Source organism: Canis lupus, chromosome 18 (genome assembly GCF_011100685.1).
Source record: "Canis lupus familiaris isolate Mischka breed German Shepherd chromosome 18, alternate assembly UU_Cfam_GSD_1.0, whole genome shotgun sequence".
Classification (NCBI taxonomy): Eukaryota; Metazoa; Chordata; class Mammalia; order Carnivora; family Canidae; genus Canis; species Canis lupus.
The window spans coordinates 53,875,202-53,901,544 of NC_049239.1; the positions used below are offsets into that span (position 1 = coordinate 53,875,202).

The 26,343-nt window shown below is 47.0% G+C and overlaps 1 protein-coding gene and 1 pseudogene across 9 annotated transcripts in view; one reads left to right on the top strand and one right to left on the bottom strand.

The window, feature by feature from the left end:
• Positions 1-1,259: 1,259 nt before the first annotated feature.
• Positions 1,260-26,343, top strand: part of PLAAT3 (phospholipase A and acyltransferase 3) — a 32,572-nt gene continuing 7,488 nt past the window's right edge. Inside the window, exons 1-4 of one of the 9 annotated variants that reach the window (XM_038564190.1) lie at positions 1,260-1,326; positions 1,935-2,010; positions 17,690-17,792; positions 24,625-24,893. In XM_038564190.1, the coding sequence (XP_038420118.1) occupies positions 1,996-2,010; positions 17,690-17,792; positions 24,625-24,893 (387 nt within the window). In that variant the 5' untranslated portion in view covers positions 1,260-1,326; positions 1,935-1,995. Of the gene's footprint in view, positions 1,446-1,652; positions 2,011-17,689; positions 17,793-24,624; positions 24,894-26,343 lie in introns of those variants that run through there. The other 8 variants (XM_038564189.1, XM_038564188.1, XM_038564187.1 and 5 more) reach the window with 8 other exon arrangements.
• Positions 20,563-21,113, bottom strand: LOC100687226 (annotated as a pseudogene).

A 26,343-nucleotide genomic window follows, 5' to 3' on the forward strand; every position in this document is an offset into this window, starting at 1 on the left:
TAAATAATATTACCCTTTCTCACTGCAAGAAGATCAGGGCTCCATGGCTGTGGTTGCAGAAAAGACTGGAGGCTTTGGGGTCAGCCCTGGGTTTGATCCTGGCATGGCTTCCCACCTGAGCCTTGGTGATGGACTTGGGAGGGGGGGTTATCCACAGTCTGGCTGGTGGAGGTACCTACATCATGTGGGGTAGCTTCTCAGCCTGAGGTCTGTCTTACTGCGCTCCTGTTCTGAGCACCTGGTGGAAGGTGAAAATCACTTTGCTGACATCCTCATCCCTTATCCTCTTGTTTTGTTTTCCCTGGCACAGCACAGGGGGAAATAAGGGAAGTGACATCTGGGCAGTTCTGAAAGCAGAGAGTAGGGATGAGCAGAAGTCAGTCTGGTGTTCTCAAACCCGAATCCCTCTGCCTTGAGTTTGGACTGCTTTACAGATAGTCACTTGCTTAATATGCAAAACATCTGTTGGGTGAGTAGTGATGCCCATAAAGTTATGGTATTTATTTGTGTTGCCTCTGAGTCTCTGGTTGGGAAGCCAGTGAATGACGGGATGTGATGAGCATGTGTTTTCCCTCATGTTGACAGCCACATGTCCTTTTGTTTGTTTGTTTTTTGTAAATTTTTTTATTGGAGTTCGATTTGCCAACATATAACACCCAGTGCTCACCCCGTCAAGTGCCCATCACCCAGTCACCCCGTCCCCCAGCCCACCTCCCCTTCCAGTACCCCTTGTTCATTTCCCAGAGTCAGCCAACATGTCCTGATGAAGATTTACCACGTGCCACACATCAGGCCCAGGACTTTCTAAGCATTTCATTTTTTGCTCTCCCTTTGGGGAGTGTATTTTTACATGTTATATGTTGTCCAATATCATCACCATTCCCTTTTTTTTTTTTTTTAATTTAAAGATTTTATTTGTGAGAGACACAGAGAGAGGCAGAGACATGGGCAAAGGGAGAAGCAGGCTCCCTGTGGAGAACCTGATGCGGAACTCCATCCCAGGACTCCGGGTTGGTGACCTGAGCCGGAGGCAGACGCTCAATTGCTGAGCCACCCAGCTGCCCCTATCACTCCGTTTAAGAGGTGAATAGACTGAGGCTCAGAGAGGGAAGGGTCTCCTGGACCCTATAATCAGCAAGTGACACACAGGGCCTGGATGTGGCCTAAGCATCTTGACTGCAGGCCTCCGGGCTGGCTGGGAGTGGGAGGAGAGAGGAACAGGAGCTGATTCTTCTCTTCGGGAGCGTCACAGTCCAGCCAGAGAGCCCAGTGCCGGGAATGGCCTGTCTCTGGTCATTCATTCGTGGAATTCGTGCTGCGAGCCAGGTTTGGGGGATATCTGATGGCTTAAGGCCCCATAGTTTGCTTTCTTGACCTCTCAAAACCTTCAACTAGTTTTCAAATTTAATACAGTTTTAAACTGTAAGCTCACCTGAAGGGAGAAAGTAAGTAAATGGAGCCCAGTCCAGTGTGGGGGGGGGGGGGGTACAGAGCGCGTCTAACTCGAGACGGCCTTAGCCATCGGGCGGCCCCCGGAGGCAGCAGGCAGCGGGCAGCGCTAGGCCCGGGCTCCGGGCGCCCGCAGGCGGCGGCGGTGAGTGGAGGCAGCCCGGGCCCGGCCCCAGCCCCCGCCCCAGCGGTCGGAGGGGCTGTCGCGGTCTCCGCCGGGAGCCGAGCGCGGTTCCCATGAGTCAGGCGCTCGGGGAGGAGCCGGGCCCGCCCCCGGCCTCTGCGGCCTTTAAACCTGTGCCCGGGCGGCCGCGCCGCCTCCGAGCTCGAGAGGTGGGTGGAGCCGCCCTTCCGCGGACCTACGCCAGGGTGAGGTGCTGGGCGGGGGCTCGGGGGCTCCCCTCGCCAGGACGCACTGTGCCCGGGGGCCTGGGGACCCCGTGCCCTCCTCGTGACCCGGTGAACCCCTGCTCCCCCCGCCGCAGGCCTTTACGCGGCGAGTAAGCCGAACTCCAGCCTGAGACGGAGCCCAGAGCACCAAGAAAGATGCGCGCATCCACGGTAAGTGTGGGGCGACGTGGGCCGGGGGCGGACTGCTTTAGGGGCCACGCACCGCCCTGGAGCGGGGTGATTACGGCGGGAGAGGGCCCTGGAGGATGTGGGGCCGCACCTCCCGCCGCCTCTGGGCAGCAGGTGTCTGGTGTGGGTTCGCCCGCACCTGGTCCGGGCGTCTTACTTACTACTTGCTCTTGCGTGTGCACCTGCCTGAAACCAATGCCAGGAAGGCAGGACCTCCAGGACCAGGGAGGCAGCAAGTGGGGGGCCTGCCCCCCGGAAGGCCCTGGGCCGCCTTCCCGAGTTAGACCGCAACACCTGGACTGGCTCCTGGCGCCAGATGTCTGAGACTAGACTGCTGCCCTAAGCCCTACTCGGGTCTGACCTTTTCCCAGACCTTTTCTGGTCTCAGCTGACTTATCCCATGACCTGCCCTCCCAGCAATTTCCAGGCTTTCACTTTTTCTTTTTCTTTTCTTTTTTTTTTTTTAATTTTTATTTATTTATGATAGTCACACACAGAGAGAGAGAGGCAGAGACACAGGCAGAGGGAGAAGCAGGCTCCATGCACCGGGAGCCCGACGTGGGACTCCGGGATCGTGCCCTGGGCCAAAGGCAGGCACTAAACCGCTGCGCCACCCAGGGATCCCACTTTTTCTTTTTCTAACCTGCGATGTGGTTCAGAAATCATAAAGGGGCGTGGCAAATGCTTCCTTTCAACCTGGCAAAACCTGCTACCAGGAGATTCAGGGCACCTGGCTGTTGCCTTCCACTCACCAGGGGTGGTGTCACCCCCCCTCCCAGCACTTGCTGTGGCACATGTGTGCCAGGTGCTGTTCTGAGCACTTCAGGTTTCAAATCCACTCTGTTCTCCAGAGTGAAGATATATAGGATTGACGACATAGGACCTGCTCCAAACAGGGCTTCCTACACGTGTTAAGTGCTCAACTGAAATTTCACTGTTATTTCAATCTACAGAAAGATGCCACAGTGACTGATATCAGGATTACCTGGCCACGTTTGATGCCTGGAGTGCCCATTTTAAATATCCCTCTCCCTTATCTGACAACACTATTTTCAGTAATAATCATGAAATGAATAGTAATAATATCCACAAAAGAAACAGTGAAAACTTTCTTTTATTGAACTTTGTATATGAAATCATGCCAGTGCAAAAGTAAAAAAGTGAAAAATAAAGTAAATGTTATGGCAAAAAATAGAAAAAAGTAATGGATTACGAGTTTTTAATTTGGGGCACCTGGCTGGCTCAGTCAACGGAGTCTGTGACTCTTGATCTTGGGGTTGTGGGTTTGAGCCCCATGTTGGGTATAGAGATTGCTTTAAAAAATCGAGTTTTTAGGGATGCCTGGGTGGCTCAGCGATTGAGCATATGCCTTTGGCTCAGGGCATGTATCCCGCAGTCCCAGGATGGAGTCTCGCATCAGGCTCCTTGAGTGGAGCCTGCTTCTCCCTCTGCCTGTGTGTCTCTGCCTCTCTCTCTCTCTCTTTGTCTCTCATGAATAAATAAACAAAATCTTTTTTTAAAAAATGAGTTTTTAATTGCATTAATGTAGTTTTGAAAGAAAGCTTACTCTTGAATGTAAGTTGGTCATAGTCATAAATAATAGCAACATTACAGTTTCTGTTTGGGAACTTTTTCTCCTGGAAAGTTGTCTGTGACTTTGTCAAGGTTGGTCTTTGCATACTCATGCTTGGTATTCAGTTGAGCTCAATTTGTCCATCCATCTTTGCTCACAGCTGACTGAAGGAGGACTTTTTATTAATTTTAATTTCAAAGGCTCCGCTCACATGAAACCACAGATATACAACTAGGGAAAGTCTTAAATATTAGGGGAGGTTTGTCAGAGATTCATAAAAGTCATATTTCAGGGCAGCCCAGGTGGCTCAGCGGTTTAGCACTGCCTTCGGCTCAGGGCGTGAGCCTGGAGTCCCGGGATCGAGTCCCACATCGGGCTCCCTGCATGGAGCCTGCTTCTCCCTCTGCCTGTGTCTCTGCCTCTCTCTCTCTCTCTCTCTGTGTCTCTCATGAATGAATAAATAAAATCTTTTTTTTTAAAAGTCATATTTCAGAATAAATTCCAGAAACTGCAATACTACCTGTCTTTAAAAAAAAAAAAATCAATCTAGTGGCTTTTAAATATCTCTACATGTGAAACATTTTTTTGAAACATTTTTGCTAAACCATCATCAACAGAAAATTAATCATAACCTTTTATCTTATTTGGCAAAACTCTCCCAAGTTTTCCTTCATGAGAAAAAAATCAGAGAAAATGGTTGAATGATAGTGGGCACTGACGTTTATTTAATCTACAGCTTTAGAATAAGTCTAGTTCTCGGTAAAAGGTATTCATTTCTCTTTTAGCTTATTCTGGCACTGGGTGAGCCGACTCTTCTGTCTTCTGTGTTAAAACATAGGAAAATGTAGGACCTTGAAAATCGGCACAAAAGCCATGCCCAGCATGAGCTTGGGCCACTCTGAGCCCCTTGGAACCTACTATTGGGACAGTAGCTGAGTCTTGTGTGTCTGCAGACTATAGGACTAGGTGTTCCCCGATTGAATTTCCACATAGAAGACAAAATTTTTATTTTTTTATTTTTATTTATTTATTTATTTATTTATTTATTTATTTATTTATTTTTTAAATCTTTTTTTTTTTTAATTTTTATTTATTTATGATAGTCACAGAGAGAGAGAGAGAGGCAGAGACATAGGCAGAGGAAGAAGCCAGCTCCATGCACCGGGAGCCCGATGTGGGATTCGATCCCGGGTCTCCAGGATCGCGCCCTGGGCCAAAGGCAGGCGCCAAACCACTGCGCCACCCAGAGATCCCAAGACAAAGTTTTTTAATGAAGCAGAAATAAAAATGTGCTTATTTGAGGCTCATGTATATAATTGTTTTTTAAAGATCTTATTTATTTATTCATGAGAGACATAGAGAGGCAGAGACACAGGCAGAAGGAGAAGCAGGCTCCCTGCAGAGAGCCCCATGTGGGACTCCATCCTAGGGTCCTGGGATCACGCCCTGAGCCAAAGGCAGCCACTCAGCCATGGAGCCATGCAAGTGCCCTGAGGCTCATGAATATAATTAATCTCAATTGTAACTGCAGCAACTAGAACTTCAAGGAAATAGCTTTGTTGGGGAAGTAGTATTTTATCACTAATATTCTTTAAAATTGTTGGTACCTCATAATGATACACAGCAGATTGATTCTTGGTGTGCTCATATGGGGTTTTGTTTTGTTTTAAGATTTTTTTTTTTTTTTTTTAATTTTATTTATTTATGATAGGCACACAGTGAGAGAGAGAGGCAGAGACACAGGCAGAGGGAGAAACAGGCTCCATGCACCGGGAGCCCGACGTGGGATTCGATCCCGGGTCTCCAGGATCGCGCCCTGGGACAAAGGCAGGCGCTAAACCGCTGCACCACCCAGGGATCCCCTGTTTTAAGATTTTTAATTTTTTTTATTTGAGAAAGAGAAAGAGAGAGAGAGAGAGAGAATGAGCAGGGGGAGGGGCAGTTGGAGAGGGAGAAGCAGACTCCACGGTGAGCAGGGAGCCCGACCTGACCACCTGGCGATCCTAGGATCCTAAGATCATGACCTGAGCCAAAGTCAGATGCCCAACCAACTGAGCCACCCAGGTGCCCCATGGTGTGTTCTTATTGTTCTAAAATTTTCTATGGACAACTTATCCCTATTTGCACCCAGGGAATACAGCTCCCACCTCCCCACTGTTTTGAGTATGCTGCTGCCTGACATTTAGGGCTTGACAAATGTCATTTGCTGTGAGAGCAGCTGCCCAGATCTCCCTGGGATGCAGAGGCTGCATGTCTACTATCCAGGCCTGGGTTTTTCTGAGCCTTTCGTCTAGCCTGTGATGCATCCTGGTCAATGCCAGCACTGATCATTTCTCTCCTCTGTGTGTTCCAAATTGGCTTAGAATGAGCAGGCCAGGAGCCTTTGCCTCTGCTTCTCCAGCCCTGCTGTCTTTGGCTTGGTGCTGGGGAAGTGAATATCCAGAGTGAAACTGGAGCTCCATAATATTGGTACTGAACTGGGCCCTTGGGCTGTCTAAACAACAGAAATTGGTAAGAGGCCAAACGGGAGTTCCAGGCCAGGCTTTACTGGGGCTTGTGGTCAAGCACAAGGGAGGCAGCACAAAGGAAAGAATCCTCAGGCAAGGAGAGGTCAGGGAGAGTTTTTAAAAGAAACTTACATGGAAAAGGGTGACATCAAAGCATGTAGTAGGGATTTATTTGCACCTGCTGGGGCGCCTGGGTGGCTCAGTTGGTTGAGCATCTGCCTTCAGCTCAAGTCATGATCCTGGGGTCCTGGGATCAAGTCCCACATCGGGTTCCCCGCAGGAAACCTGTTTCTCCTTCTGCCTGTGTCTCTGCCTCTCTCTGTGTCTCTCATGAATAAATAAATTAAAAACGGGGATCCCTGGGTGGCGCAGCAGTTTGGCGCCTGCCTTTGGCCCAGGGCGCGATCCTGAGACCCGGGATCGAGTCCCACGTCGGGCTCCCGGTGCATGGAGCCTGCTTCTCCCTCTGCCTGTGTCTCTGCCTCTCTCTCTCTCTCTCTCTCTCTGTGTGTGTGACTATCATAAATAAATAAAAATTAAAAAAAATAAATTAAAAACGAAAGAAGAGTTTCAGATAACCTGTGTGCCAAGTGGTGCCTGGTGGCAGTGGTGGTTTCCAGATGAGTTAGGAGGCAGTCCTGATTCATGTGGAGTGAGGCTGGACTCATACATAGCACAGGCCTTGGGCCTGGATGTCAAGAGCCTGGGAGGCCTTACAAATTTTGCCTCCTTTTTCTATACTACTCATGACCTTTGGGGCCAACAGGCAGGACCTGGTACTCACTGGAGTTGCCACTGTTCTCTCCCAGCAACTGGCAAGGGGAGAGGGGATATGTCAGTCCAGCTTCTCCTCTACCTTCTCTCTGGACCTGAGGCTGGGGAGTATGGGCAGTCAGGTGATGCTCCCTGCACCCACCTAACCCAGGGCAGGGGTGCCTGGTAGGGACAGGGCACAAGGCCTCAACCTCTCACAGGTGTAATTGGTTTCACAGCTTTTGCCCCACGATCTCATTTACTCCACACGTGAACTCTGCTGGATGGGTCTGGATGGCCATATCATACTAGAGAAGCTCAGAGAGGTTAGGTGACTCCTGAAGGTCACACAGCAGTAGAGCAGACGGGGGCTGAGTCTTGGGTGGGCTTGGGTTCTGCTTTTGAAAAAGCAGCCTCTGATGGATGGGATTCATGCCCAGCCCCTCACAGGTTTCTTCTCTTCCTCAAACCTTAGCACCAAGCTACCAAGTCTTTGCTAGGAAGTCCCTTCTCAGCACTCATGCTGGACTTCAGCCTTTCTGGTAATTTTCCAGGCATTCCCCAGAGTATCAGACACGCAGGGGCCGAGATTCCACACGCAGGGGATTTCCACACTTATCACAGCTCGTGGTTTTCGAAACAAGGAGAATCTGCTCTCTGGATTTCACAACCTCCATGGCACCTCCAGCTGGTCCTGGAGCTGAGAACTTTCCAAATCAAACCTAACAAAAACACCCCAAGGACAGTGGCAGCAGAAACCAGTGTTTACAGAGGTCTTCCTATGTACTAGGTGGTATTTGCTGAATGTTTTATAGATATTAACACATTTGATCCTCAGGACAACCCCACAAATTATTCTCATATTACAGCTGGGGAAATTGAGGCTGGGTAACTTGTCCAAGGCTGTGCAGTTAGTAAGTCGTAGAGCCCAAATCTGAGCCCAGGCTGTCTGGCCCTGGAGCCCCAAGGCTGTAGTCAGGATGCTTTTTCTGAAGACAAAACTCATCTTGATATAGACAAGCTCATGAGTCATGCTCAGGAGCCTACTTTCTGTATTTGTTTGTACATCCGAAATATTTCATTAAAAAAGCAAAACTGCTAAGTTCTGACTGGTGGGGCTAAATGGGGCCAGATGTGTGTGGATCAGAGCACTTCCATAGTGACCTTAAATGAAAGAAAAAGGCTTAAAATATATATATATCTTCACATATATATCTTCACACACACACATATATATATATATATATTTTTTTTGTTTGTTTGTTTGTTTTTTTGTTTTTGTTTTTTTTTTTTTTTTTTTTTTTGGTAAGTAGGCTCCATACCCAATGTAGGGCTTGAGCCCATGATCTAGAGTTGCACGTTCCACTGACTACACCAGCCAGGTGCCCCAAGAAAAACCTTTTTGTTTTGTTTCGGCCCGTGTCATGGCTATGCCAGTGTCATGGCTATGCCCTCTGGTCCCTGTTCAGTGCCCACAGCTGAGGGGCTCACGCTGGGTCAGAACCACAGGGGTGAGTGTGGAGGGTTATGTGGGGATGAGGGGGTGGGGGGCTCCACTGTCTCTTTTCTCCCTGTGGTGGGGGAGGAGGCTGGGGCTCCAGCAGCCCCTTTGCCATTTTCAGGCGACCCTGGGTAAGTGAGCTCATCCCCCTTAGCCTCAGGTTTCCCACCACAGAATGAGGTATGTCTGCTCATCTCAGCCTGGCCTTCAGGGTCACTGCTCTCTGCCCTCAGATGCCCTCTTCTCTGGTTCTCACTCTGGGCTACACAGCAGAAAAAAATGCCCCCATGGACACCCAGCACTCCCCTCTCAGCTGTGCTTTTGCACCCCTGCTTACCTGTCTCCATCAGCCCCCTGAGGCCACCCCCTCCCCAGCACCTTCTCTGATTGCAGGAGGACGTGAGGGTTCAGAGTGTAGGATTCGGGTTTGAATTCTAGCTTTACTCCGTACATGGCCCCTCTCAACTTCAGGACTTCAACAAAAATCTCAGGCGCTGCCTTTCCTAGCATTACCTGCAGCTCCTCCCCACTCCCTTTCCTTAACGCCCATTCCTGCCTGGTTATGGCCTCCACATCATAAAGGTCACCAATGACCCTCACCCTGGAGCTCACTCCTGACCTTCATGTAGTCAGCTGCCCCCTCGCCTCTCCATTTGGCTACCTGGCAGACGGCTCGCCCAACGGCCCAAGCAGGCGTGCCCACTATTCCCTAGCCGGCTCTGTCTGTCCCCAGCCTGCTCATTCTGCCTCCCATTTGTCCTTGCCAGAAACTCTGGGCTGATCTGGACTCCACTTTCCTTCATGCCCCACCCTCATTCCATCAGCAAATCTTGTTGGTTTGACCAGCACAGAGATCCAGAACCTGGTATTTTTCATCCCCACTGCCCCTCTTGTCTGAGCCATCAGCAAACACCTCTCTCCATCCTGTGCTCAACACCTCTCCTGTGGCCCCTCCACTCCAGCCAAATGACCTGCAATTTAATGTTGCAGCCCTCGCACCTACCCCATCCCCCCCGCCAGCTGCTTTAACACTGCTCTACCTTTTCTTTCTTTTTGTTTTTATTTGGTATCTCTTCTAATATTCTAGATGATTTACTTATTTACTAAGGTTTAAAATAAAATAAAAATGTTCTCTCTCTCCCTGGTACTGAACAAAAAGCTCATGAAGGCAGGGATCTTTGTTCATAAACACAGCCCAGGTACATAAGTTGGTGCCTGGCTTCTAGCTCTGTGAGCATCTGTTGAGAGAATGAATAAATGAATGAGTTCCTTGATCCTACTAGGCAGAGATGGGCATCCCCAAGGTGAAGGGATTCTCATGGGGTGTTGTCAACTGCTTATACCATGGCCTTAGGGCAGGAAAGAGTATTTGTTAAAAGTGCCCAGTGATTCTGCATGCAACCCTCTCTCCTGTAATTTGTGTGCAGGCTGGAGTCTGAGAACCACAGCTGGGGATGAAGGCTGCAGGCTCGGAGTTAGGAACCCAGTGAGCTCTAGAGCACAGTCAAAGCACATCACACAACATTATTGCTTTTGTTATTGTCCTGGACTCCCCCAGGGTTTAACCTCTGCTTTTCGCAGAATGCTGACCATTTGAGTTTAAAAGAAGAGTTTAAAGATACTCTACAGGTGAAATGAGTAGGTGGACATATTTGTGATAAAGCAAATACAGTAACACAAGAGTAGAATCTAGGTGGTTGGGTATACAGATTTTTTTTAAAGATTTTATTTATTTACTTATTCATAGAGACACAGAGAGAGTGAGGCAGAGACACAGGCAGATGGAGAAGCAGGCTCCATGCAGGGAGCCCGATGTGGGACTCGATCCTGGGTCTCCAGGATCACACCCCGGGCTGCAGGCGGCGCCGCTGTGCCACCGGGGCTGCCAGTATACAGATATTCATTAAAAAATGCTTTCAGTGTTGAATGTTTGGCTATTTATTGATTTATTTGGAGTTCAATTTGCCAACATATAGCATATCACCCAGTGCTCATCCCTCCAAGTGCCCCCCTCAGTGCCCATCACCCAGTCACCCCAACCCCCCGCCCTCCTCCTCTTCCACTACCCCTTGTTCGTTTCCCAGAGTTAGGAGGCTCTCATGTTCTGTCTCCCTCGCTGATATTTTCACTCATCGCTCCTTTCCCCTTTATTCCCATTCACTATTTTTTATATTCCCCTTATGAATGAAACATATAATGTTTGTCCTCCTCCCATTGACTTCACTCAGCATAATACCCTTCAATTCCATCCACCTTGAAGCAAATGGTGGGTATTCGTCATTTCTGATGGCTGAGGAATATTCCATTGTATATCACTGGCCATCAGGGAAATACAAATCAAAACCACAATGAGATCCCACCTCACCCCAGTGAGAATGGGGAAAACTAACAAGACAGGAAACAACAGATGCTGGAGAGGATGTGGAGAAAGGGGAACCCTCTTGCACTGTTGGTGGGAATGTGACCTGGTGCAGCCACTCTGGAAAACTGTGTGGAGGTTCCTCAAAGAGTTAAAAATAGACCTGCCCTCCGACCAGCAGTTACACTGCTGGGGATTTACCCCAAAGATACAGATGCAGGGAAACGCCGGGACACCTGCACCCCGATGTTTCTAGCAGCAATGTCCACAATAGCCAAACTGGGAAGAAACCTCGGTGTCCATTGAAAGATGAATGGATCAAGAAGCTGTGGTCTATGTATACAATGGAATATTCCTCAGCCATTAGAAACATTTGGCAATTTAAATTCTATGTTTGAAAATTTTTCTTAATAAAATGTTGGGAAGCATGCTATGAACTTAAAGGCACTAATTGCAGGAGAACTGGAAAATACAGAAAAAAGAAAGAAGTAAAATAATGCCAATAACCACCCCGAGCCCAGCACCCAGAAGGAATCTCTGTGAAGATGTTGGTATACATCCTTCCAGTCTGTTTTGCTGTATTTATTTTGTTACATAGTGGTAGTTGTATGGATTACCCTAAATTGAACACACTAATGTTTGTCAGAGTTTTGTTTTTGCACATGTGTGATTCTAAAATAAATATAGGGGCAGCCCGGGTGGCTCAGTGGTTTAGCGCCGCCTTTGGCCCAGGGCGTGATCCTGGAGACCCGGGATGGAATCCCACGTCGGGCTCCCGGTGCATGGAGCCTGCTTCTCCCTCTGCCTGTGTCCCTGCCTCTCTCTCTCTCTCTCTGTGTCTCTTGTGGATAAATAAATAAAATCTTTAAAAAAATAAAATGAATATAGATGTATTTAAACATTTTGGAAAACTAGAAAAGAATTAAAGAAGAAATCAATACCCTAAATGTCACTGTCTGATAATAAACACTGTTTACATTTTGGTGTATTTCCACAGCTTTCTTTTTTTTTTTTTTTTTTTTCCACAGCTTTCTTTATGTGTTTTCTTTTTTAAACGAAGTTTAAAAATATATACTGTTTTGTATAAAGCTTTTTTTTTTAAGATTTTATTTATTTATTCATGAAACACACACACACACACAGAGGCAGAGACACAGGCCGAGGGAGAAGCAGGCTCCATGCAGGGAGCCTGACGTGGGACTCAATCCCAGATCTCCAGGATCACACCCTGGACTAAAGACGTCGCTAAGCTGCTGAGCCACCCGGGCTGCCCTGTTTTGTATAAAGCTTTTTAATTAATCATTAGGTATGGACATTTATTGTCATTAAGTATTTTTTTAAAAACTTAAAACATAGCCTATAATATCCTAGTATATAAATATGGCAAGAGTTAAATAATATTTTCATGTAGGATTTTTAAAAAAATTTTAGTTATTTATTCATGAGAGACACACAGAGAGAGAGAGAGAGAGGCAGAGACACAGGCAGAGGGAGAAGCAGGCTCCATGCAGGGAGCTTGACATGGGACTCGATCCCAGGTCTCCAGGATCACACCCCGGGCTAAAGGCGGCACTAAACTGCTGAGCCACCCGGGCTTCCCTTCATGTAGGACTTTTTAGGTATCTGATGTTTCTCCATTAGATGTAACTTCACGATTTTTGTGACCCTTTCAGATTATTTACTTAAGATCTGGTTTATAAATAGAAGTTGGGTCAAAGAGTATGAGATTTTTAAGGTTAGTAATACAAATTGCCAAATGGCCCTTCAGAAAAGTTCTACTGATTTTTATTACCATCAATGAATGAGGTGTTTATTTGTATCTTTTCTTGTATTTAATATTAGTATTTTAATTTCATCACAAACCAGTTTTATTTATTTATTTTTTTTTAAATTTTTATTTATTTATGATAGTCACAGAGAGAGAGAGAGAGGCAGAGACACAGGCAGAGGGAGAAGCAGGCTCCATGCACCGGGAGCCCGACGTGGGATTCGATCCCGGGTCTCCAGGATCGCGCCCTGGGCCAAAGGCAGGCGCCAAACCGCTGCGCCACCCAGGGATCCCACAAACCAGTTTTAATTTGCATTTATTTGATTGCTAGTGAGGTAGAATATGTTTATTTATATTAGTGGTAATATATATTTCTCCTTTTAAAATTATTTATCATGTTCATTGTCCATTTTTTTCTATTTTGTTATTTAAATTTTTAGTTGATTCCTAATAACTCTTTATATATTAAAGATACTGTTTTTCTATCATTTTCTTCCAGTTGATCATAGCAGTTTGTGTGTTTTTTTCAATGCATAGAATGTATTGGTCTGGCTATAACTAACAAGCAGCCCACTTAAGCTAGCTCAAGTAAAGAAGTTTTAGTTTAAGGACCCATGTGGAGAGGTAAAGGGACTCTTATGAAAATCTAAGAACTGGAGCTATAATAACAAGGAGCTGGGAGGCAGTGCAGGATCAAGGTGGTTCCAGGTACCTCAGCTGGTAGAGTTAGTGTGTCTCCAAATTAGTGCCCCATCACTGATGTGACGCAGCTAGCTATTTTTGATTTGCCTGCTTCTTTTCCTCCCACTATCGAAGGGTCTACTATATGGCCAGAGTTGGCATTCTCTCCTCCCACCCTTGGTTTGGCCCATGATCCAGTGAAATCTCTCTTGCCTCCTCTACATCATGACTTTCTAGCTTTAGCTACCACTGCCAAAAAGCTATCCCCCCTCCCCCATTTCTTGGTTCAGATTTTTGAATGAGAGCAAGAGGGAGAGCAAGAGTGACAAGGGGGTAAAATGGGATTGTGTGTGGACTTGACTGGCCTGGCTTCACTGATCATGGAGGATCATAGGATGAGATCTGCTTGGGACCCCATGCCTTCTTTAGGTCCAGCTGGCTGAGGTGGGAGGCAGTAGTACAGGGTATGAAATATAGCTGTCTGGGCAGCTGGGATTGTAGGCAATCATATTCCCTTAAAGAGAGTCTGAACATAACAGGTAATGATAAAAACTTTTTTTAAAAAAAGATTTTATTTATTTACTCGTGACAGACACAGAGAGAGAGGCAGAGACACAGGTAAGAGGGAGAAGCAGGCTCCCTGCAGGGAGCCTGATGTGGGACTCGATCCCTGACCCAGGATCACAACCTGAGCCCAAGGCAGATGCTCAACTTCTGAGCCACCCAAGTGTCCCTCCCATCTAAAAAATCTTAAAAAGTTTTTAATGTGAAAGTAACTCGTAGTGGGAAAAAACAAACAAATAAAATAACATGTTAAAGTCTCTGAATCCCAAACCCCCACTATATATCATATACAACAATTTGGTGCATTTTCCTCAGATCATGCAGAGTGTATAGTACATTTTACTTCCAATACATAAAAACATATTTTAAGCAAAAGTAGGATAATAATGATTTTCAATGTGTTTTTTTTTTCAACCAGTTCCATGACTGCTCACATAACTCCACCTTGTTTTCTCTAATGGCTGTATGTGCATATGGATGCAGGATCATTTATTTAATTGGTTCTTATTAATGATTATTTATGTTGTTTTCCCAGTAATTTCAGAGGCCAGAAATTGTTCCTTGTTTTGCTTGCTAAGGAAAATGGTGGTTATTCAGTTCTTTGTAACTCTGCTTGTGTGGGAAGGTTAAAGACTTTTTGTTCCAAAATCCCATGGGCACAGAGTCTCAGCTTTGCCATTGTTAGAGCCGGCATTGCATCGTAGAGCCCTGGTTACTGTGCGGGCTGGTCCCCTGAGCCCTGGCCTGGAGAGGTAGCTTCCCTTCCCCCAACAGGTAGCCTCCTTTTGGCCCCCTTCCTAGACAAAGAACCACTTGCCAAACAAATCCCTGGGACTGTGGATCAAGCTGAGTGAAGGAGGCATCGCTGTCAATCCTTTTTTTTTTTTTTTTTTTAAGATTGTATTTATTCATGAGAGACACAGAAAGAGGGAGAGAGGCAGAGACCCAGGCAGTGAGAGAAGCAGGCTCCATGCAGGGAGCACGACGTGGGACTCGATCCCGGGTCTCCAGGATCACAGCCTGGGCCTAAGGCAGACGGTAAACCGCTGAGCCACCCAGGGATCCCCTGTCAATCCTTTTATAACAGGAGCTGGCAAACTTTTTCTGTAAAGGGCCAGATAGTGAAGATTTTACGATTTGTAGGTCACAGGGTCTCCATTGCATCCATAAATGAATGGAGGTGGCTGTGTGCCAATATAGCTTTGTGGACACTGAAGTGTGAATTCCATATAATTTCATGTGCACAGAACATCATTTTTCTTTTGACTTTTCCCCAATCATTTAAAATATGTAAAAACTATTAGCCTGGGGCACCTGGGTGGCTCAGTTGGTTAAGTGTGCCTTCTGCTCGTGTCAGAAGTCCTGGAAGTCTGCTTCTCCCTCTGTCTCTCCCCACCAGCTTGTTCTCTTTCTCTCTCTCTCTCGCTCTCTCTCTCTCAAATAAATGAATAAAATCTTTTTTTAAAAAGATTTTATTTATTTATTCATAGAGACAGAGAGAGAGAGCAAGAGAGAGAGAGAGGCAGAGACACAGGCAGAGAGAGAAGCAGGCTCCATGCAGGGAGCCCGACGCGGGACCCGATCCGATCCAGGGTCTCCAGGACCACGCCCCAGGCTGCAGGCGGCGCCAAACCGCTGTGCCACAGGGGCTGCCCAAATGAATAAAATCTTTTTTTTTTTTTTCAAATGAATAAAATCTTAAAAAAAACAAACAAACAACCAAAACCCATTCTTAGCTTGCATACAAAAATAAGCAGAGGCACCAATTTGGCACTTGTGGTTCTCATACTTCTAATTTTATAACCTGATTCCTTGTGTTCTTCACTTTGATTCTGCTGAGATGGCTCGTGTGTATCATTCAGTTATTGTTATTCTAGTTAGATCTTATGATGGAGAGTGAAGTCATTAATATTCATAGTTCATGGCACCGTGTCCTCACTGGTCCCTACAAGGCCCCCCTCTCTTGTGGGTTTTTGGTTCCCTGATACCATCATCCTGTACCCCATCTTCTCAATAGCCAGCATTCTGGAGTATTTAATGTATGTTCTCTAGTCCATAGGATTCTGTTCTCGTTGGTTTTTTAAAATGAGCTTTTCAGGTTTGGTTCTTATAAGACAAGTATCATTGATTTGCATGTGTGTATCTTTAATTTATAGAAGTGGTGTTGCATTGCAGAGGGCATTCTCATTTTTCCACTTGGCTCTATATCTAAAAGCTTATCCCTGTTGCCATGTGAACATTGAGTCCTTGCACTAGTTAGAAACTTGGGCTCTCCTGGTCAGTACACCACCTTTCATTTCATTTTTAAAAAGAAGTGTCCAAAAAAAAAAAATTAAATAAATAAATAAATAAATAAACAAATAAATAGAAGTGTCCTTGAGTGGAATTATGCGTGGCCTTGTGCCTCTTCAGAAATAAGTACCTTTGCCCTTATAAAGGGCAAGGAATTTGTGTATTTTAAAAATCAAAAATTTTTTTTGCCTTTTAAACTATAGATACCCATTAAAATTGTTAAGAAATTTTAAAAATTTTGTTCAAACAAAACCAAAGGCTAATTTATCCCTTTTAGTGTTCATTTATTTCTTTAATAATAATTTTATTGTATTTTTAAAAGTTTACATATTTGTTTTATCAATCTCTACACCCAGCCTGGGGCTGGAACTCATGATGCTGAAATCAAGAGTCACTTGCTCCACTGACCAAGCCAGCTGGACACCCCATTAGTGTTCATTTCTATGGGTTTATTATTTTTTAAAAAGATTTTATCTATTCATTCATGAGAGACACAGAGAGAGAGAGGCAGAGACATAGGCAGACGGAGAAGCAGGCTCCATGCAGGGAGCCCGATGTGGGACTCGATCCCAGGACCCCGGGATCACACTCTGAGCCAAAGGCAGACACTCAAACCCTGAGCCACACAGATGCCCTCTATGAGTTTTAATCAACACATACAATTGCACAACTGTCACTGCTGTCACACACACAGAACAGTACGGAGAGTTTAGTTGCCTCCAGTTCCCCCCTGCCCTGTTGTTGGCAGCTCCCCTCCTCACTCCTTGTCCTTGGCAATCACTGGTCATTTTTCTGTCCTAAGGTGATGCTTTTTCTGGAATGGGGCATAAATGGGAGAATACTTGCTGTGCTTTTTGGGTATGGTTTCTTTTACTCAGCACCACACAGTTGCTGCTCCATTATCTTGTGGTGTTTAATGTCTATAGGGTTTGAATTTCTTTATAGATATTTTTGTTATTATAATAAGAAAATTTGTTTTCAGACATCTTTCTACATTAGGCCTCCTTTCCTTGGTATTTGTCTGGAACACAGTGAGCTCTTTGGGTCCGTGTACCCCCTGACTGCTCCTTACTTGACATCATACTATGGATATTCACATTGTCTCCTGTTCAATCAGTAGTGTTCCCGAGGGCTGGATCCCTGCTTTGTCTTTATGTCCTTGCTATTCATGGAGACCTCCCTCCCCCAGTTAAATTCCCTTTTGAGGATTTCTGAAGGCCACTTAATTCTTACCAAACAATATTCTTTTTTCTTTTATTCTGGAAAACAAGTGGGATTCATAAATTGCAACTATTGTCCATTGTTTTGAAATAGGTTCTCAGTGAGGCCTGGCTGCATTATTTTTGCCAGACTAACTACAATTACTGCATAAGAGAACATGGTTTATCCATAGCATATCTGTGAAAAGATATTTTTTTCCTGCTATTTGTAATACTCACTTGCAGATTGATTGATTGATTTATAAAGATTTTTATTTATTTATTCATGAGAGACACAGAGAGAGAGGCAGAGACACAGGCAGAGGGAGAGCAGGCTCCCCATAGGGAGCCCGATGCAAGACTCAATCCCAGGACCCTGGGATCAACAACGTGAGCTGAAGGCAGACACTCAACCACTGAGCCACTCAGGCATCCCTCTAACAGCCTTCTTGTTGGTTTTGCAGCCAGAGCCCAAAGTTGGAGACCTGATTGAGATTTTCCGCCCTTTCTACAGACACTGGGCCATCTACGTTGGCGATGGATACGTGGTCCACCTGGCGCCCCCAAGTAAGGGTGCTAAGGGCCTCTGCTGTGCCAGGGCTGGGAGGAGAGGGAGATGGGGCAGCTGTGGGTAACAGGTGACCCCAGGTTTCTCCTTGACCCCCGACCAATGGTTGGTTCCTGAGTGCTGCAACAAGGCAGGTTGGTGTGGGGCCATGGTTTTCAAACTCTGCTCCTTGGAACCCTAGGGGCTCCCCCTAGGGGCTGAGGTGGGTTTCCAAGGGGATGGCCCTGCTTTTACAGTTTTAAATATTAAGGGTTTTTATCAAATATTCACCTATTAAGTGTAAACCTCCCTAAGAGAGCATGGGCTTTTGGGCAGCAGGCTTGGTGATGAATCTAGTTTCTACTCTCCAGTCTTGGTTGACTTACTGTAAACTGAAGGTAAGAGGACTTAACTAGGAGAATTCTGAGAATTCCCTACCCCTTTTCTTAAACTTTTTACTTAAACTGAAGTATAACATAAATACAGTACAGTGCACAAATATAGTAAAGTGTATAGTTGGTGAATTAAAAAAAAAGTCTCCATCGATGTAACAATGACCAAGATCAAGATCTAGAACATATCCACTACCCTAAGAGGCTCCCACACGCTGCTTCAGCATCCTCTCATCTTCCCTAAAGACAACCACTACTCTAGTTCTCTTGCCGTAGATTATTTTTGCCTGTTCTAGACCTTCACGTAGGATTTGCCACAGATTCTGTGCTCTTTTACGTCTGGCTTCTTACCCTAAAGAAGTAAGGCCGGCGAGAGTCACTGGGTCGTGAATAGCAGGAGAAGTTCTTTTTCATTCTGTGTATTTTCTGTTATATGAACATACCTCAGATTGTTACCCCATCTTCTACCAATGGACGTTGGATTGGATTCCAGGTTTTGGCTGCTGTGAACATAGTGGCTGTGGACATTCTTGGCCATATCTTTGCCCACCCCTTTTACCTCTAACTAATGGCTTCACCCTGTACTTACAGAGAAATCAGAAGTAAGCAGAGTATATGGAACCTTCCCCAGCTCCGGTGAACCAAACCACCACCAACTGCACCCACCCAGTCTGCCTTTTCTTTTGTTAAGATGTGAAAAATGCCTTGTCCTTGTTTAAAAAGCCAACCTCTACGTGTGGGTCCTGGGTGCTCTCTTTTGTGAGCACTGTGCTCCTCAAATTCCTCACCTCCTGTATTATGGTCCCACTCTCTACTAGATTATTCCTACTGGCATAGAAACCACTGTACTAGCTCCTGTTGATGAAATGAACAAACACTCCCTCGACCTCATGTCTTCCCTAGCTAATTCCCTGTAGAGTGAATCTTTGTCCACTGTGGCCCTCATCACTTCCTCTTGCCATTCTGTCTTTGGTTCCCTCCACCAGTCTCTCTTACTTACCCCCCTCCCAATGTAGCGCGTATCAAGGCTGCCGAAAGACTTTCCACATCTTAACGAAGCCACAGGTGAATTTTCTGGTCAAGGCTTACTTGGCTTCTTTGTAGCATTTGACATGAGATCTTCATCTCTGATCTTCCTCTGGCACTTGTCTTTCTTCCTCTTTCACTGGGCCTTTCCTTCTTGGTCTCCTATGTGGGCTCCTCCTTCTCTCCCATATCCCTCTTCCTGACTCTCTCAGGTGGCCTCATTGGGCCCATGGCTTCCAATACTTTCTATTGGTGGGTGTTTCCTAAGCGTCCCCTCAGCGCAGGCCTCCCTGCTTAGCTTCAGACTTGTATAACCTCTTGATTACTTGGCATCTCCACTTGGGTGTACAGTTGGTGCATTGAACTTGACATTCTCTGAAAGAAAGCCTCCGGTGGATGACAGCTGCTCGAGCCCAAAATCTAGGTATCATCCTCAATGCTTTTCACCCTGTATCTAATGCAACAGGAAATCTGGTTGTCTCTCTCTCCAAGAGGGACTCTGGGTCTAATCACTTGTCACCGTCTGCACTGTTGCACCCATCTGAAGCTCCTGCAGCTTGTTGCTGATCTCACTGCCTCTTGCCCACTTGTGGCCAGTCCCTCCTTCCCTGGGCAGCCAGCACAACCATTCTAAAGTAAACAGATAGGTGGAGGGCGAGGAAAGGGAGGAGAAGGAGAAGGAGAGAAGGAGAGAGGAGGAAGGAGGAGAAGGAGGAGAAGGAGGAGAAGGAGGAGACGGGGAGGAGGAGGAGGAGGAGGAGGGGAGAGGAGGGGAGGAGAGGAGGAGGAGGAGGGGGAGGAGGAGGGAGGAGGAGGCAGGAGGAGGAGGGGGAGGAGACGGGAGAAGAAAGGAGAGGAAGGAAGGAGGAGGGGAGGGGAGAGAAGAAGAAGGAGAAGAGACGGAAGATAGAAGGGCGGGAGGAGGGAGGCGGAGGAGGATGAGGAGGAGGAGGAGGAGTGAGGGATCTTCTCCTTCTCCTCCCTTCTCTTCCTTCTTTCTTTCTTTCTTTTTCTTCTTCTTCTTCTTCTTCTTCTTCTTCTTCTTCTTCTTCTTCTTCTTCTTCTTCTTCTTCTTCTTCTTCTCTTTCTTCTTCTTTCTATCAGTTCAAGTTTAATAGAAACCACAAAGACCAAAAGTGATGTCCCACTACTGGACACATCAGTTAGCCTGCCCATAGCACAGGTCAGACTGTTTCCTCCAGAGGAAGAAAGGCTAGCTTCCCTGGCCCCTTCAGGAAAGGCCTGTTCTGTCCCAGACCATGTCTGCACCAAATCTAAAGTCTTGTGTTTAAGCATCATAGTAGTACTAGAGAGATTTTGTTTTCATGGCTGCCCACTGTAGCCTGGCACTAAAGGGCCCAAGTGCTTACTTCTACTTAGAGAATTATTATTTGCTCTTCTGCACATCAGGCTTGATAGTATCATTTCCAGGCTTCCAGCCACTTCCTCATGCTTGTCAGCTAACTGGAAGGCCTGAACTAGTCTCAGAGTCTCATCCACAGAGGAGCCAACAAGGGGGTCATTCTCAGTCATCTGCCAAAGCAAACCTATATCATCAATAATAAAGAAGCCCTTGAACGAGATACATTCATCAGCCTTAAAGACTCCATATTCCTGAGTGATGGTACATATGGCGGTCTGATACCAGGGGAATGTTCATGGGTCCCAGCCCTCCTTGTTTCTTGGGTGTGTTGATTCATGCCAGATAACAAAAATGATAATCCACAGAAGTACCAGCCACTCGGCAGTTGAGTGATCTCCATGGGGCACACAAAGGAGAAGTCAAAAGAGTGGAGGAAGAACACAACGTATTTTCCTTTGTAGTCGGAGAGGCTGATGCCTTTGAACTGGCTATCTGGTGTAGTGGCCATGGCTTTGAAGGTTGGGCCAGGGTACCCAAGTTTTGGCATTTCCTGAAGACATCTTGCTGTTGGCACCTAACCACTCTTGAGTGCCAGACCTTGCCCAGCCACCTCCCTCTATCACACCACCCCAAGTTGAGTAAGACAGGTCCCTGGGAGGATGAGCAAAAGGCCATGACCAGGGTGTAGGGGTGCTTCTCACCATCTCTGAGACAGAACTCACCAAAAGTCAGTCAGGAAGAAGACATCCCTTAGAGCTCTTGATCGGCTTTCTCATCACACTTAGAATAAGCTTCAAGTCTGTACTGTGGCCCAGAGTCTGTACCTGGACCTGGTGTGGTCTGGCCTCTGCCTGCCTCTCTGACCCAGATCTTTCTCTCCAGTGCTCTTGGGGTCTCTAGACATCAGCCACATTGGCCTTCCCACAGCCTCTGGAGTATTCCATGCTCTTCCCTTCCCAAGCTCTTGCTCTTCCTTCTGTATGTGATGCTCTTCCCTGGATCTCAGCATAGCTGCCTCCTTTCCATCACTCCAGACTCCACTCAATATCTATTCCCTGGAGCAGCCCTCCCTCCCGGGCCTTCTGGAGTCATCCCCTCCTGTAATATTTCACTTAATCTGATCCATAACACTTTCTCAACCTAAAAGTACCTGATTTTGTTTATTTTTTTAAGGTTTATTTTATTTATTCATTCATGAGAGACACAGAGAGAGAGGCAGAGCCATAGGCAGAGGGAGAAGCAGGTTCCCCGCAGGAAGCCCAAAGCAGAACTCGATCCCAGGACCGTGGGATCACATCCTGGGCCAAAGGTGGCAGACGCTCAACTGCTGAGCCACCCAGGTGTCCCTGCTTTTGTCTATTTGTTCATTGTCGAGGTGGGTCCTCTCACTAGAATGTGAACTACTTAAGTGCAGATGCACTGTCTAGTTTATTGCTGCTATCTCCAACACCTTGGACGAGCACTGCCCCCCTACCCCGCCACCCCGCTAGTAGGGCTGCAGCATTGACTACACTGAGTGGATGTCCCTGGTGGACAGGAGACAGGGAGGGCATGGCAGGGATCCTGGGGACAGGTGTGCCACAGTCATTAGACAGATGATGCTCCTTAAAGGGAAAAGATGCTTCCACATGCATCTTTTATTTCTCACTCGAACTTCACAGGAATCTTGCCAGATAGGTCAAGACTGACTCATGCCACTCAGAACATGGTAGAGATTTGAGTTAGAAGGAAGCTTGAGGAACAACTCTGATGATAATGACAGCTGACACCTGCTGGGCACTCATTCTGTGCCAGGCCCTGGAGAAAGCTGTGTACGTGGCCAGCTCCCATAACCCTTGCAGCCCCCCACCCCGCCCACATGGTGCTGTAGAGACAGGAAGGGCTGTTATTGTCCCTGTGCTACAAGGAATTGGGGACTCAGAAGTTAAGCACCTTGCCTAAGGTCACACAGCAGGTGGGAGGTGGTGGCAAGTGGGACTCGAACTCTGGCTGTCTGACTTTCAACTCTGCCTTTACCCACGATGCTACACTACCCAGTCTGACATTTTCCAAAACTCACTCATCAGATGTGTGCCACAGCCACGTGCCCTTTCTGTGATTGTTTAATATTTTCCTTAATGGACTAACTTTAAAAATAGAAAGGAATTTTTTTAAAGGAGCTTTAAATAACTATATTGATATGTGTTTGTGTATCAGTTTTGGTAGGTATTTGGGGGCTTGCACATCATTGGCTCAGCAAAGTTAAGTGGCATGTCAAGACCACTCAGTGATGCAGCCAGAATCCAAGCCCAGAGTTTCTGATCATCAGCCCGTGCCCTCGTGTACCACCCCCTAGAGCGGCACTCTCAGCGCAAAGTTTAAGGAAGCCTTACTCTTAGGGTTTGACTGTGTACGTGCCTAGCCCTGAAGTGTGGAGCCTCCTTAAGTTTCGTGGTGTAGGTACCCTGCTTACCTCACCTCCTTCTCAGCCTTGCCACCCTCCCTACTTGGGGGCTGAAACTCACGTGGTCCCATTCCCACATTGACGCCCTCCACAGACTCAGAACTCTGCATGGCACCATTTCTTTTCTTTACTCCAATGGCTCCTTCAAGCACCTCCTGCCCTATTGGTAGGAAGCCTGAACTACCCTGGTTTTCTAAAATCTCAGGAATATACTCAGGGCAAAGGGGCTTAGTCCTCTTTGGAAAGGCCTGGAATCTGATCAGCCCCTCCTGCCATTGCTTGTTCCTGTCACATGGTGTCACCTGGAAGACTGTTCCTGCGCAGCTAACAGGGTGCCTCCTGCTGCCAGGAAAGGCCTTGGAGATCCCATCCCAGCAGGGCCGCAGAGGCTCTTCGAGGGATAGTGGGTCTCTCTGGGGCCTACCTCTTTGGTACGCACACAGTCTTTCAGCCATCACAAACAAAGCACGCTCACATTGTGTAGGTTGACTGCCTTGGGACACTTGCCCAGTCTCTGTGCTGACATCAGCCTTTCCTCCACACCATCCTGGTCCTTGTATTGACCCTAGACTCCCTTTCTTTGAGTTTTCTTTTCTTTTCTTTTTTTTTTTTAATTGAAGTGTAGTTGACATACGATGTTATATTAGTTTCAGGTGTACAGGGTAGTGACTGGACAAGTCTACATGGTGTGCTGTGCTCACAAGTGTAGCCATTATCTGTCCCATACAACGCTAGTACACCACCACTGACTATATTCCCTGTGCTGTGTCTTTTATCATCATGACTTACTCATGCCATAGCTGGAAGCCAGTACCTTCCCAACCCCCTTCACCCATTTTTTCCCATCTCCCCACTCCTTCCCTTCTGTAACCACCAGTTTAGTCTTATGGGTCTGTTTCTGTTTTTCATTTCTTTAGTCACTTCTTTTGTTTTTGGGATTCCACTTATGAGTGAAATCGTATGGTATTTGTCTTCCTCTGTCTGACTTCTTTCACTGAGCACAAGTAACCTTCTAGGTCTGCCATATTGTTGCAAAGAGCAAGATCTCATCCTTTTTAATGGCAGAGTAATATTCCACAGACAGTTTAATTTCTGGAGCTTTGTTGCCCCTTTGCCCCTCAGCCTTGGCCGGGGCCATGCTGGTGTACCTACGGGCCTCCCTGGCAATGCCTCTCCAGCTGTGGATCCCTTTGGGTACTTTGCTCCAAGGAGAACTACAAATCCATTCGCCTTTTCTGCAGTCTTCAGCTTTGTATTTGTCAGGGAGTGTAGCCTTGATGGAATCACAGAAGGTTCATAATCTGTTCCCCCAGGGAGATGGGGGTGCTCAGGGCCCATATTTGTATAAAAGAGGGCCCCTGAGGAGCCACAGGGTGAAGAAGGCCCCTTCTCTAGGTTAAAAAAAATCAGAATGAATCATGAAACTTCACCATTCCTCATTTCAGATAAGGAAACCAGGGCCCAGACCACAAGCACCTTCTCCAGAGCCACACAGTGTATGTCTGACCCTGCTCCCTTTTCCCTTTCCTTCTGCTCATGCTGTTGTGGAGGGTGCCAAGGGCCTGTGGATGGACCCCTCTGGGCCTGCCCAGAACCAATCCCTCTGTTTTCCCTTTGCCAATCCTCAGGTGAGGTTGCGGGAGCTGGTGCGGCCAGCGTCATGTCCACCCTGACCGAGAAGGCCGTGGTGAAGAAGGAGCTGCTGTACGATGTGGTCGGGAGAGACAAGTACCAGATTAATAACAAACACGATGACAAGTACTCGCCGCTGCCGCCCAGCAAAATCGTCCAGCGGGCGGAGGAGCTGGTGGGGCAGGAGTTGCCCTATTCGCTGCCCTGTGAGAACTGCGAGCACTTTGTGAACGAGCTGCGCTACGGGGTGGCCCGCAGTGACCAGGTGCGTCCTCAGCCTGTGTCCCTGGCCGCATGAGCCAGAGCAGTCTGCGGGCTGATGGTGGCCGGGCCCCGTAGACCAGTGCAGTCTGTGAGTCACAGCCAGGGTGGAATCTTGTGTTTCCTAGGATAGTGCTGGTTGTCTTTTCTCACTTAAACATTGCTGCAAGTGAAGAAACCACACCAGAAGTTTCCTGGGACCTCGCACAGAGGAGCTGTGGAGCATAAACAGCTCATTTTCTGAGGCTTAACAGAATTTCAGTTTGTCCACATTAAAAAAAAAAAAAAAGCAGATTTCTTAGCATGTCTAATGATGGGAGTTTTGCTGGTCCATAATATCCTGCTCTAAGACCTGTGCTGCATGCCAGCGGCCGTTCCCATGATCAGAGATCTTGTAATCAGCTCCCAGGCCTGGCTCACCTGGCAGGCTGGCCCCTAGGAGATGGACAGCAGGGAAGTCTGGGCGTGGTGCTGACTCTCCGGGGACGGTCACGGCCCCTGTAGAATATGCACTCTCAGGACTAACCAGGGCCCATGGTCTTGTATTTGCTTACGCTCTTTGTGCAGCACGTGCTCAGTGAGGCTATTGTTGATTTCCTTGACAAAGTACTTTTTGTATGAAGCTGCTGCCTCATTTGTTCTTACTCCATGAGGTTCTGTAAAGACCAAAGGCCACATGGTTCCTCCTGCATTATCTGCAAACTGTTTCTCCCACCCTGACAAATGGCTTAGCTAGAAAGGCTCTGGGGACAGATGCTCTCATGCAGGTTCCCTCCAGGACCCCTGCTGCCACAAAGCCATGCTTGATGACCTCTGAAGGAAAGCTCAAGACTGAGTGGCAGTTAAACCCCAGGAGGTCAGGAGCTTCCTCCAAACCTTGTTGTGGCTTCTGGCTGCTTGGAACGCCAGGTCTGGATCCCAACTGATGTAAATGACACTGGTGTGTTTCCTGACAGTGCACATGGCTATGGTGGGCACATTTACGGGCAGCGCCAAGATCTATATTTTTTAACCATTGAAGACCTCCAGATTCTTCTCTGTAATGGTCCTTGGGGGTTTTGGCAGCCACAGCATACAATCGAGGCAAGCTGTGCTTGGGGAGTGAGGGCATAGTTGACCGTCTCAGGTAAGGGTGTGTTAGTTTTGGGTACAGAGTTTGTATTTTCATCCTTTTAATTCCTGGGATTTGGGGGTCCATGGGCTTCGTTGGATTTCTTGGCATCAAATGATAATGAGACATCTTTTTCTTTGCCGTTCTTGATTCTGCCTAAGTGCCTGGCTCTGTTCATGGGTGCAATTTCTCCATCCTTGATCGTGACACTCTTTTAATGCCGCATGTGGGAAAAAGTACAGTTCTGCTGATTTGGGGACTTGTGCCTTTATTTGGGGGCAGTGGCTATGACAGCAAACTCTCCCTTTGCATTGTCACAGGAGCTGTTGCGCCTGGATAGTGC